Below are 13577 nucleotides of genomic sequence, written 5' to 3'. Positions count from 1 at the left end.
GGAATGCAAGTTTCGGTGAGATTCGGTTTTTCATTTTGATAAACCGTAATTTTAATAAATATGTTAAAAACATGGCTGCTTTGTTCTTAATGTTCTTAACAAGTTTAAGTATATGAATAGGTCATTGTCTTTTATTTACCTATGATAAAAAGCGTAGGAACCTATTTATCAGTTTAAAAATTACATTAAAGCGGAAAACTTGAACGCCTGTGCTATATCTGTGCCAGCGTCAAAGTTGTCAACATAAGAAATGTCAGTAACTGCGCATTGCATTGCCGTAGTATTTCATATTTTACGGCAATTTTAATTTAAACATTTTAATATAATTGTAATTATTACAAGTCTCTATTTTAGAAACTACTCAATAATTTCTGTGTATACAGTGGCTATTCCATTTGAATTTAAATTTAGGATTTGTAAATATCGATCAATCGTAAAGGTTATGTTTTGATTTACCACGTGAATTTTTACCTAAGAAACTTTGATTACTTCAGTAATTTAGCCTAAAATCCAAACACGTAACTTTTAAAAAACTTAAAAAGACCATCTGAGCAAGATGGGTCAAATGGACGATGAGTTTTATTCGGGAGTTGACGACGCAAAAACCAGTAAAAGTAAAGACCCCTCTGAACGCACTGGCAGGATAGTTGTGCGGAATATATCCTTCAAAGCGACTAAAGAAGCGTTGAAGGAGCACTTCGAGAAGTATGGAACTGTGCAAGAAGTGAATCTGTTGAAGAAACCTGATGGGAAGCTGGTGGGATGCGGATTTGTGCATTTTGCTGATGTTGCTATGGCGGAAAAAGCTATTGCAGCTACTAATAAGAAGCCTTTTCTAGGTAAGAATACACCCATGTTTTTATTTAAAGCCACAATTAGAGTTTAATCAAGCGTTAGAATGAGAAATAAGTAGTGTAGTACATTTTCATGAACAGATGGCCCAGATATTTGCCTGTATGGGTAATCAACATGTAAAGTCTCTCAACATCTTAAGATTTATTTTTTGTGATATATTCGAAAAGACTCCTATACTATACTTGCTATAATAATAATTAATTTTGTATTCTTCCAGAGCGCCCCATACATGTAGCGTTTGCTGTATCAAAGAAGGCTTACGTACAAAATATGGAGAACAATGCAAGACAAAGGTTTAACGGTAACACTGAAGATGAACACAAACCTTTTAAAAGTATGTTTTATATTATTATTTACTGTTACCCATAGTTTCACTCAAATCCTGAGGGAACTATTTCCCACAACTTGATAAAGTGGAAAAGTAGCTCATGTTTAAAGCTTAATACTGCCATGTTTCAACAAAATTCATTCAGCAACATTCAATCTGGCACTTTTATAATTAATGTTGTGATTGCACAATCATTATTCAAAAAATTTCTACAATAATACTGAAAATAATGCACGTTAACTTTTTGTAAAAAATGTATCTTCTGAAAATGTTTTATAAATAAAATACCTTTTTTCAGGAGATAACACAGAAAATGAAGAAAAACCCAAAGAAGAGAAGCAGAAAAAGGAAAGAGTCAACCGGAATGCCCGTCTTATTATCCGTAACATATCTTTCAAAGCCACAGAAGACACATTAAAAGAGCATTTTGCACCTTATGGAGACATCTTAGAGGTCAAATTGCTAAAGAAGCCGGATGGCAAGCTAGTGGGTTGTGCTTTTGTACATTTCAAGAATGTGCCGATGGCTAAAAAGGCTTTGTTGAACACTAATATGAAACCATTTTTGGGTAAGTTTCATTTTATTATTATTTCTTATAATTACTTGATTATTAACGATAGCTGGGACCCATCAGTTTATCATTCCTACCAAAACATGGAAGAACTCGTTATAGCAAGATAGTCACCCATCCACGGACTGACCACATCAAGCGTTGCTTAACCTTTTGTTCTATCGACCCGTGCATGACTTAGCCACATGCCCTTCGACTTTGAAATCACATTAAAACTTCGTGAAAAACTGATTCAAGGAAGTTCTTATAAGGTCTACTTTAGTTTGCATAGCTATCATATCAAATTATTACACCTTACGGTATCCAATACTCATCCCATAGCCCCAAATTTTTGCTGCATTCATCAAAAACTTGATCTTAAAAGTCCACCGAATCCTAATCTACCGTTAACTTCCAGGCCGGCCAATATCAGTGGACTGGGCAGTCGCCAAGAACAAGTATATGCAGCACATGGTGAACCAACAGCTGGAGATGGAAGAAAACATTAAGAAGGAGGAGTCAGACAGCGATGATGATGATGATAAGCCTCCGCTGAATGTGTCCAGCGAAGATATTAAGGATGAAGTTAAGAGCGAGAGTGAGTAGAATGTTATTTTTACTATTGGCCAGGGCAGAAATGAGTGATAATAAAGGGAAGGTGTAGTCTGGTCTGTAGTCTTTACTAGGTAACAGTATCCATTTAGGTAATATTAGAAAGAGGGTTTAGAAATTAGCAAAACTAAACCATTAGACTAGTCTAGTTAGTATGTAACTTTGTGAATTCAATTAACAATAGACTCTTCTGAGTAGTGTATGTACAGCTTATGAAGCTAAGCAATTAGACAAGATTTGCTATGGTAATATGTTCTTGAAAAAAAATAATTCTACATGCTGGATTGAATGGATCTTCTGAAAAATAATAGACATATCATTAAAAAAATGTGTAGGCCCAAAAATCCAATATTATCATATCATGTTCAATTCCAGGTGATTCAGATGAAAATTCAGATGATGATGAAGAAGAAAGTGGTTCAGAGAGTGAAGATGACAAGAAAGTGGTGAAGAAAGTTAAGAAAGACTCGGATGATAGCGACGCGGATAGTGACGAAGATGATGACGAAGAGGATGATGATGAGGATGAAGAAGATGAGGTGGATGATGATGAAGATGCAGAGTCTGAAGTCAAACCGGAATATCAGAGGTTGGTCAAGCACACATACCTAATGTATTTTACTTACTGTTAGTTGACACTTTATATGACCTGTCATTTATTTGTGAATGAAAGACATATTGATTTGAACAGTATTTATTTGAAATTTCGACCTATCGTAAGTCTTCGATTTTGTACTGTAATCAAATAGCATTACAAACAAAGCTCTCAATCTTACTTAAATGACTTAATATTTGCGCAATTGAATTCATGATTCAGATAGCACATAAATCAATCCCAACTACTGTGATCACCATTGGAGTTCCACAAGGATCAATTCTGGGCCCTTCCTTGTTTTTTTATCTCTTTGAAACATTACCTTTCATTTCTACAATAAGCCAAACAATATGGGTTTAATTGAAAAGTTTAATATAAGTATTCTTTCCAGAATAAAACTCAACGACGCCGAAGACGGTTGCACGGTGTTCGTAACGAACATACCGTTCAGTATTGACAATGATCAGCTGCGAGAGTTCGCCGAGAGAACAGGTCCGGTGAAGTACGCGCTTGTATGCGTCGATAAGATGACTGAGCACTCTAAAGGCTCGGGGTTCATTAAGTTTGCTGTAAGTAGCTTTTGAAATACTTGGTTTGTGTTTAAGCAGACAAATTCTTTTATGTATTTCCGATTCCAAAGGTACCTAGTGATAATTTTGGTAATTTTGAGAGCCTAGAAAATTGATATATCCAAAAGCCAGAATGTCAGACAATCGGTCTTAAGAGAGGGTATCGGGTCGCTCAGATGACTGGGTTGAGATCAGATAGATAGTGACGACGCGCAAAACACATAGTAAATTAATATTATTATTAATAACTTTTTTTGTGTGCTTTGCTTGCAATCAACAAAGTTTCGGAAATACGAGTAGCTTGGATCTTAGGGCTGGTCTTAAGAAAGTTTTTATCCACGTTATGTCAAGTAATTTTTCAAAATAACTGTAATAATGAGTGAAAACATATATGTACCTACTCTAATAAACTCTTACCTTTCAGGATAAAGAGCATGCAGACACATTCCTATCGTTACCCGCCGACCAGCTGAAGCTAGAAGGTCAGACCATGATGGTGAAGCCAGCACTCAAGAGGGAAAACCTGCAGAAAGGGAACAAGAAGGAGGCCAAGGATAATAGGAACCTTTACTTGGTTAAAGAAGGAGGTATGTACAAATTGGGAAGATAAGAGAGATATAGATACATGTTTTCATATACAACAAACCTATTGTGAACTGTTTAGAGTTCCATCACAGTTTCTGGGAAATAACGTTATTTTGTTTATAAACGATTAATGAAAAAAAAATACACTTAGCTATTTTTAACATCAGTACATATGTATGACTGTGATGTGGTCACTTAAAAAAATAACAATGAAGTATGTATGTTGCTATTTCAGTTCATAAAACTAAAATAGCAGTACTTCTACCCGACTTTAAAAAGGAGAATATTCTCTATTCGAATATGGGTTTTTGTACGTTAGATATGCGATTTACTTTTATGTTTTTTAGTAAGTATTCATAGAAAATCTGTCTATATTTTCATATTTTCTAACACATATTTTTCTAATTACAGTGGTAGTAGCCGGCACGAAGGCCGCGGTCGGCGTGTCGGCGTCCGACATGGCCAAGAGATTAGCTCTCGAGCGTAGCAAGACACAGATGTTGAAGAATTTGAACAGGTATCAAATTATTTAAATGAAGATTTTAGGTTAAATGTGTTTTCTCAAAGCCATATGTTTTTTTACCCAAAATATTGTTCTCATTAATATTTGTTTTGCTTTCTCTTCAAATTGATGACTTTTATTGATTGCTAGAAAACTACTGTTAATACCTATAGCAAAACGATGTCTTGTTGAAGCAGGGACAAAAAACTAAATCCTAATACAGACTATTCTTGTTTCTTTACTTGTATCTGCAACAGTAGGATGTTAAGGTACGGATCTAATGAATTAATAAAATTAACTGGGTTTTATTTTCAAATTAAATCATTTTTGTGGTACAGAGCACGCATTGTCAGGTTTTCAATTACTGTCTTACCTTTTTCCATGTTCTTAAATATTACATTTTTCCACAGATTCGTATCGCGATACCGTCTCGTAGTATCAAACCTACCGGCGCACTTTGACGACGCGAAGCTGCGTCGAGTCTGCGTGACGGCGGCCGACAAGCGCGCCACGGTGACAGAGTGTCGCGTGATGCGGGACCTGCGCACTCCTACAGGCAGCGACGGGAAACACCCGTATGTATAGATATGGCTTTTATATACAGGGTGTCCAGTAAATAGCACGACATACTGCAGGGGGTGATAGCTTGGGTCACTACCTATCAATACAACACAATATATGTTCAGCAAAATCTTACGGATTTACAGTTTTACAAAATGTTCCGAAATACCGAAAAATCTCTACCTTGAAAAGATTTTTAAGCATCTCGTACTGAAAAAATCCTTTTCTAGTACTTTTTTTTACATCAAATTATTCGTGAATGGTTCCTCTAGTTAAAGTCCATTTGAAGATGGATAATCTTGATATGACTTTTACAAAAACTCATTTATAACAATTAACTACTTCTTAAAATGATGATTCGATTATTGTCATATCAAGATTGTTTGTCCTGGTTTAAGACATAGATAAAAAGTTTAAACAGCAAAATACTAAACGGATTTATTTTCGGTAAGATGTCCCTACCAATTTTACCAAAATTAATTATAACCCATGGAGAAAAACATGCAAAATTACCACTACATACATACCTACATTTTAATCCTAACAGCTTTTAACTCAAAAAAATTGTTACAGATCAAAAGGCTACGGCTTCGTAATGTTCACGCGACACGAAGACGCTCTAGCTTGTCTGAGAAAACTGAACAACAACCCTGATATCTTTGATAAGAATAATGTAAGTAAAACTAGCTACCAACTACATTGATACACTGACGATTACTAATAACTAATAGATATACCATAACGATCTTCTGACTATAGATAGAATTTTGACGTCAGTCCCGTACAACTAATGTCAAATTCCTATAGAGATAGACTACTATATACTATGACTAGAGAGTCAGCAAAACAACGGATAGATAAAATATTGGTACCTGCCACAATATGCCAATTCTAATACTATAATTTCTTTCACAGAGGCCCATAGTATCTTTCTCCATAGAGGACAGAACAGCATTAAACGCAAGAAAGAAAAGATTAGAGAAATCCATAGCTAACAACCCTCTAGCTAACCAAAATGGCGACGAAAACGACAACACTAACAGGAAAAACAGGAAACGGAAACCAGAAATATCGCCAGACGAGAGTTACGCTAAAAGACGGAAATTCGGCAAATTGAACAAGTTCAACAAAAATAACCAAGACGGTGATAATACTAGAAAATATAATGAAAATCAAAATGCTGATAGGTTTAACAAAAACCAGAATCAAGGCCAAAATGGTTTCAACAGAAATAACAATAATAATCAAGGGGGCAACAGATTTAATAAGAATAACAGAAACCAAGGCACCCGTAGGAATGAATCAGGAGAATTTGTAAGAAAACCAAGAAACTTTGAATACGGAGAATTCACAGGGTTAACAGCGAAAGAAGGCTCGCAACACAAAATGAGGAGCAACCATAAACTAAAAGCACAGGCCGAAATCCATAGACAAACTGTCAAAACAGAGAAGAAGCAGAGTAAGAGAGCGCAGAGACTCAAAATGGCGGCTAAAGAGAGAATAAAGTTGCCAAAACAGAAAATTAATAAAAATCCTAATAAAAAGAGGAATAAGAACCACAATCGATCCAAGTTTGACAGGTTACTATAATCTGTGGTTATAAAAAAATTGAGTGTCTCTCTGCCTAATGTATTTAAGGCAATTGTTGTGTATAAGTTGAGTACACATGAATTTATATAATTGTTGTAAATAATGTACTAAGTTAAATATATATTTTTGTCTTTGACGTATTTGTTTCCTTTTATGACACACTTACTGGTTTCCCGATCCATTATCATCCTCCGAGCCTTTTTCCCAACTATGTTGGGGTCGGCTTCCAGTCTAACTTGATTCAGCTGAGTACCAGTGCTTAATGGCGCATCCACACATGCCGCCGGGTTTCAGACTGCCTTGCCGCTGAATGCAGGCCGCCGGCTTACTACCACTCCGTATCGAAGCTGCAAGCAAACTGCCGCCGGCAACCAAAAGCCGCGCGTGCCGCGGCTGAGATGCGGCAAATGCCGGCAGCACGGCCGCCGGGCATGTGTGGATGCGCCATTACAAGAAGCGGCAGCCTGTCTTATCATAAGACATAATAATATGAAATTGGCAATTTATAAATAACATCAACTATTTAAGTACAATTTTTTTATTTTTCATACAAAAATCTTATAGGTAAATAGTACAGAAAAATACCATTAGTTAACAATATATTACTTAAACACGTAATTATGCTTATACATATTATTTCATGGAGACAAAATTAAAAATAAGGCGTTTTACAGATCTTAAAAAATGACTGGTTGAAACTTTTTTTTATGATAGTTAAATACCATCGAGCTATAGTTATATGTCAATGTTAAATACTGAAAAACACTTTTATTTGGCTATCGATTAATTAATACTTCCACCGCCGAGACTTATATTACTTAAATAAGTGTAATATTATGACTGTCTTACAAATACGAAAGTTATTTTAAAACAATAAGTAAATGCATTGGTTTTAAGTAGGAAGTTTTTAAGTGATCAATTGAACATATTAATAAATTGTGTGATGGCCATTGAAGAAACCAAGAAAATAAATGCTTTTGTTTGAAAAACTTTTAGCTTAGGACTTATTTTGTTTATTGGTAGCTTAATTTTCAAAGCATCATTACAGTAATTTGTACAAGTCCCACAGATTCTTTTCTAAGGTAAAATATAGCCTATGTTACTCGGGGACAGTCAGTGAAAGCTACTCTGTAAAAAAATCAAATCCCCATTTTATAATTTTTCAAATCGATTCTATGGTTTCGGAGCCTATGCAAATAAATAAAAACCTCTTTATAATTAGTATAGACTAGCTGTTTCCCCGCGGTTTCACCCGCGTCCCGTGGGAACTACTGCCCGTATCGGGATAAAATATAGCTTATGTTACTTGCAGATAATGTAGCTTTCTAATGGTGATTTTTTTCTAAATCAGTCCAAATTTTTTAGTGTTTATCCATTACAAACAAAAATACAAAATATAATAATAGTAGGTTAAGACTATAGGTAGTACCTAACCAGTTCACCGCATTAATGGTATGAACACAGATTTCCTTAATAGTTACTTTGCCTCCTCGGTATGACTAAGATTTGAGCAGTCCACACTGTTCGAGATGTGAATACAGAACTTGTTTGTACTCTTCTGGGTGGTAGATGTAATGCAGCACGTGAGGCGACTTGTCCCAGCATTTGAAGTTGCACTGTCGGGGAAAAGTGGTATTGTATTTTCAACTTTATGCAGATGGTGGTAAGGTTTTAAATGCTAGACGAATAGTCTGTACTTTTATTTAAAAGTCAAGAGGAGTTTGATTTCGAGGGAATCTAAACACAATATGTTACGTTGGGAAATTGGGGCCTGATTTCCCCAAAGAACCTTACCCTTAACCCTGAAGAAAATCTCGAAAGTTCTAGCATAAATAGTCTTCATACGCCAACGATCACAATATTTTCTTTTAGAACACAATCTTAGTACCTACAACAAAATGTTGATATATAACATTTAAAAATATTTCACAAACCTTCATCCCACTCCTAACCCAAGAATCGTGAACACTCCTGCTCCTCTTCTCAGCGCCGACTAAATCAGTTTTGGAGACGAGGAACAGCCCGGGTGCTCTGCAGGGCGTCTCGTGGAACACTGCGGTTGCTTTCATGTAGTGCTTCGTTGCTACGTTGTGGAATACCTTCATGTGAGTCCTGAAGACAGCAGAGAGTCAGACCTTATTCGTGTTGTTTTTTTTAGGAATAAGTAAATATAGTGTGTGAAAAGAAGGATAGTTTGTTGGAAGAGATCGTTTTGATGAAGGAAGAAATAGGAATGGTTCCAAAAATAATAATAATCGGAAATCTTCTTAGTTTTAAAGTAAAGAAAGGTATGTATAAGTTGACTGTGGTAGACTTCTCAAGAATCCATGAATGTGCAGATAGGTAATACAGATGACTGTTTGTAAATCTGCACGATAGCAAAATATTTGATAAAACTGAATCATTTTCAGCTGCTTCAAACATGGCTTCTGGGAGGTACATGGGCACTTACTTGATATAAGTTCTGAAGATCTCCTGCAAGACCTTGTTCTTCGGGAACACGGCGCTCGGGAAGCCGACGGGAATCTCGTGGATATCAGCCCCGGAGTCCCACACCTGGGACGCTATGCGATCTAATACTGGCTGGTATCTGGGGGAAGAAGCGGGATCATTTTGATAAGGTTTCGGTCTAATGTAATTTTTTTTCCACAACTGCAGCAGAGGGATGGCTGTGTATGTATTTGTTTATCTTCTATCACTCCCCCCCTTTGCCATTTAGTACCTATAACTAAGTAAAAACTCTTACTGCTGTTTATTTTTGACTGCGTGCACGAGCAGCTCAGCCCAGACGTACGCGCCGACGGAGAACCCGTGCACCACCAGCGGGTTCTGAGTGTTCGCTTCCATGAACCGCAGCAAGCTTTTCGCTAACACCTGAAACATCAAAAGTAAATGCTAGATCGACATTATACTTATACATATAATAATGAAAGACCGATCATCACCTGCACGAGATAGGTCTACCTACAGTGCACAAGCGTTTGTGCAGACACAGGTGGTATTCTCTCTATTCCCTGATTAGTCAAACCACCGGAGAAAGATCTAGCACCGGAACTACATTATGTGCTTTCCGAGACACAGCCTACCTAATCTTCATTAACTTCCAGACCTGAGCTGCTTTGTAAAACCTACAAAACTACTTCGGCGGCCCTATATAGTCTATCCAGAAACCGCTTGTACGGCGTTAGCAACTTTATTAAAGCTATGTTGATGTTTTTTAGATGAATCGAGACATCTTTGAGCGCTGAACCATAGCGGATGCGTAAGTGTACCTACCTACTTCGTTGATGACATCGTCCTCCACACTGGCTAACCTCACATTGGCTCCAATCTAACACCCATTGATTGGTTATAATAAGTAAGTTAGAATTCGTGTCAAACCTGAGATCCTTTGGCTGGCCACATGAGCTGCCAGGGTGTGCAGGTCACGGAGACCACGTCAAATCCATGGTCCAAGTACAGCTTGGCATATTTCTGCACGTGGTTAGGTTTCGCCATCATCCAGTTCATTATTATGCATAGTGGCTTGTCTATGTTTTGGTTTAGTCTGAAAGAAAAACGCGATTGCAAGAATGTATGTAAGTACCTTTGTAAGTACCTATATTTGGACTTAACTGAATTAGCGACAAAATGAAAAACTTTATTGATAAGAATGAAGTTCTAGGATTAAACTGAGTTAGCAACGACACGTAATAAGTATATAGTCGGTTGGGGACTATCAAATTATTAACTTATAGGTACAGTGATTTTAAACAACAAATTAAATATTTTTGTAAATATTGAAGGACTTTAATTCTTACTTCATAGTTTTAGAATCTGCTTTTAACTTGACATTATCGTTGCTGATGTATGTCATGTTTTGGAAGATATTCTGCGTGTGAGCACTTCGATTTACCCCCACCACAGCCACGGGAATGCATGACAGCAACGGACGGGGATTTGCCTGGGAAGCATTTCATACATAGTTATAACAATAGTTTGAAAAGATGTAACAATAGTTTGAATGGGTACGAGGTCGAATTAAGGATCCTCCTTCTTTTTGGAAAATCTGTTAAAGAGGGTTTTTCATTATTACTATACCTAGCTGTTATCAATCCATTGTATAGGTCCAAAGTATGTAAAAGTACAGCTGAGAACGGTTCTTCAGATTGCCTCAAAAATAATCGTAATAAGTAAGGTCAGCAAGAATAGTCCTTTAACATAATCAAAATTACAAAAAACTGAAGAAGGTTCAGACTTTTGTTGCTGACTGAATTTAACAATAAGCTCATAAATGCGAAACAGCTTAGATCACCCTTGGTTTGACCAAATAAAAGGGGGAGCATATAAAGTTAGGGTGGCATTTATAAACAACTGTCTAGGAACGGCTTCCGACGAACGGCTCCGACAATAATATTGGACTAGTCCATAACAGAATAAACTACACATAGGGTAAAACTATGATTTTAGATGGTAATTCATACTTACATTATGACAACAAATAAGACCTTTCCCGTGATTGGTGGCTAAAGAAACCACAGTTCGCAACCTTAACGCTTCCATTTCTGTGACCTGAGATAAAAGAGAAACCGTATGAAATTCAAATAAGTCAAAAGGCCAAAATTTCAGGTAGAACTAAACTGTCTAATGTATCCTTTAAAAGCTGACCTAAACACCCGTTTTTCACTCAGCTGTAGGTGCAAGATGAAGAATGCGTGAAGATAAAATATTGCAGAATCCTTCTAATATTATAAATGTGAAAGTTTGTGAGAAGGTATGTTTGTTATTCTTTCACGCAAAAATGGCTTAACAAATTTAGTTGAAATTTGGTATGTAGATAGGTGATATTCTGGATTAACACATAGGCTACTTTTTATCGATTCACCACGCGGGCGAAGCCGCTGACGGAAGCTAGTAAATAAATAAAGACCTAACATTATTTTTATTTTGAATACGCTATATAGGTACATTCGGGTTATACGCACAACAAGCCTACTGATTGTAGATAAGTACAATGCTGTGGAGTAAGGGTCAATTAAATGGTAATTGTGAGTCACAAACTCACCAGTATTTGCTTTAGCTAGAAATTAGACCACAGGCTAGACCACATTTTTTTCCGAATTTAAATAGATCAATAGTTAGTTGTAATGCAGGTAGGTAAAAAATGCTAACATCATCTTAAAAAGGGTTTCAATTGCGGATTGCATTAATGATAAACTAAACTGATAACACTTATCAAATGTTTATGCTGGTTATAAACAAACTTTGACCTAAATTCTTTTACTGCACTGAGGATAAAATAGAAAGTAGCCAAAATATTCAACCAGACATATTTCAGCACACTAAAATATTACTAATGTTGTTACCTACATTTGTATTCCTACCGACTTTCTTCGAACTTTGTACCGCGTCGAACGTCGAAACATAAGTAGGATAACAAACAATGCGTGCATTTTCCTACCATAAACCATAATTAACAAAATTAGTATTAAAAATACTTACCTTAAAATCCAAATGAATAAATATCACATACAAAATACCATTACTTTGGTACAAATATCACTTTTTGTAATACAAACTGTGTTTATTATGCAAATCAATGACCCGTATTTATGTCAACGGCCGCTACGGACGTGCGTTGTGAGCACACGTCGTGTGTCGACTGAGTCGGCCGGCGCCGCCAAAATCAGATCAAGGGTAAATATTGAGGAAGCCAAAATGTCTAAAATTGCCTCCTGCAGAGTTGGGTAATGTCATCTTATTGTTAGTTATGTTGTGGAGCTGATTTGTAAATTGGTATTGATCAATATACTGTTTAGGGACATACTTCTCAGTTTTGATATGGTATGGACTGGTTAGACTAAGCAAGTCTACCTACATTGTATGTATTTCTACACGATGTGTTTCTGTCACTTTAACAACAACTTTGAACAGCTGATCATGTCTTGATATTTGGTGCGGAGCATGTAAACCTTTATACCAGTAAGTAAAACCTATAAAACCTTTCCTCATCATTTAGATCGGAGGAAAGGTTATTACGGAAGAGGTATAAAATCTAGCCACCTCATGATAAAACGTGGTTTAAAAAAAGTACTTACCGGCTTTTGTACCACCTTTAAACCACCGTCCCGAACAAAATCACTGGACTAAAGCTATTACTAAAGCGAGTATTTCTTAAAACCACGTTTTATGATAAGATGGTAGGGGTTTATAAAATCTCAAATGGCAGGTAGCTGAAAATTTTGAATCGACGTGAACTGTTTATTAAATTCTTATGTCTATGTAGTCCTATAAACATTTCTAAGTAGGATCTAACCTAGTTATCTAATTGTCTTCACGAGCTGTAATTCTAGACTTACAGATGTATTTGCTGATATCATAAACGTGAGACTGAGACTCGATATATGAATTGTACGCTTTCGCGTATCATTTTTCTGTTGCATATGTAACTTGTATGTAAGATATAAAGTACCTACTACAAAGATCAATTATTTTGCTGAGAAAACTGAGCCAATTCTAGTATTTCTAGTAGATTTTTATATAGAAAAATTAAACAGACATAGGATATATTATTATTTAAGCCTACAGGAAATAAGTAAAAATCAAACAAAAAAATATAATTTTTATAAAAGTGTATTTACTATATATTAAACTACAGTGCATATTCTCTTATTCTAAAACTATGATATAAAAAATCTTATATACTAAACATGACAAATTCATCGCTTTAATACTTTAGACCTGATTCACAACTTTATTTTTATAATTTTAAATAGTAATTGACAATAGTCTTAAGGTGCGTTCAAATGAAGGAATTTAGTTTTTCAAAGCTTCGTTTACATTGGTCGAGT

General features: G+C 35.9%; 2 protein-coding genes across 2 annotated transcripts; one reads left to right on the top strand and one right to left on the bottom strand.

Annotated features, from left to right (window-relative positions):
- Positions 1–263: 263 nt before the first annotated feature.
- LOC110379785 (uncharacterized protein) lies at positions 264–6883 on the top strand. Its single transcript, XM_049841418.2, has 11 exons — positions 264–839; positions 1073–1189; positions 1482–1751; positions 2152–2331; positions 2721–2934; positions 3332–3509; positions 3934–4096; positions 4506–4611; positions 5007–5171; positions 5731–5830; positions 6073–6883. Exons 1-11 carry the CDS (start codon positions 557–559, stop codon positions 6745–6747), a joined length of 2451 nt encoding a protein of 816 aa, XP_049697375.2. The 5' UTR covers positions 264–556; the 3' UTR covers positions 6748–6883.
- Positions 6884–7486: 603 nt separating this feature from the next.
- LOC110379783 (uncharacterized) lies at positions 7487–12403 on the bottom strand. Its single transcript, XM_064039524.1, has 8 exons — positions 12229–12403; positions 11215–11298; positions 10548–10690; positions 10129–10294; positions 9494–9621; positions 9200–9337; positions 8682–8859; positions 7487–8363 (listed from the first exon to the last, which is right to left on the bottom strand). Exons 2-8 carry the CDS (start codon positions 11287–11289, stop codon positions 8247–8249), a joined length of 945 nt encoding a protein of 314 aa, XP_063895594.1. The 5' UTR covers positions 11290–11298; positions 12229–12403; the 3' UTR covers positions 7487–8246.
- Positions 12404–13577: the final 1174 nt, after the last annotated feature.

Source organism: Helicoverpa armigera, chromosome 19, assembly GCF_030705265.1.
Source record: "Helicoverpa armigera isolate CAAS_96S chromosome 19, ASM3070526v1, whole genome shotgun sequence".
NCBI lineage: Eukaryota > Metazoa > Arthropoda > Insecta > Lepidoptera > Noctuidae > Helicoverpa > Helicoverpa armigera.
Note: the sequence above shows the minus strand (reverse complement) of the source record. Positions and strands in the feature narration are given on the sequence as shown.

Coding starts and splice junctions, on each gene's coding strand:
- LOC110379785 (XM_049841418.2), top strand. CDS start 557: ATGGGTCAAATGGACGATGAGTTTTATTCGGGAGTTGACGACGCAAAA. Junction 2,332..2,720: donor GGATGAAGTTAAGAGCGAGA/GTGAGTAGAATG, acceptor GTTCAATTCCAG/GTGATTCAGATGAAAATTCA. Junction 3,510..3,933: donor CGGGGTTCATTAAGTTTGCT/GTAAGTAGCTTT, acceptor CTTACCTTTCAG/GATAAAGAGCATGCAGACAC.
- LOC110379783 (XM_064039524.1), bottom strand. CDS start 11,289: ATGGAAGCGTTAAGGTTGCGAACTGTGGTTTCTTTAGCCACCAATCAC. Junction 10,691..11,214: donor GTCTTATTTGTTGTCATAAT/GTAAGTATGAAT, acceptor AATGCTTCCCAG/GCAAATCCCCGTCCGTTGCT. Junction 9,622..10,128: donor GGCCAGCCAAAGGATCTCAG/GTTTGACACGAA, acceptor TTGATGTTTCAG/GTGTTAGCGAAAAGCTTGCT.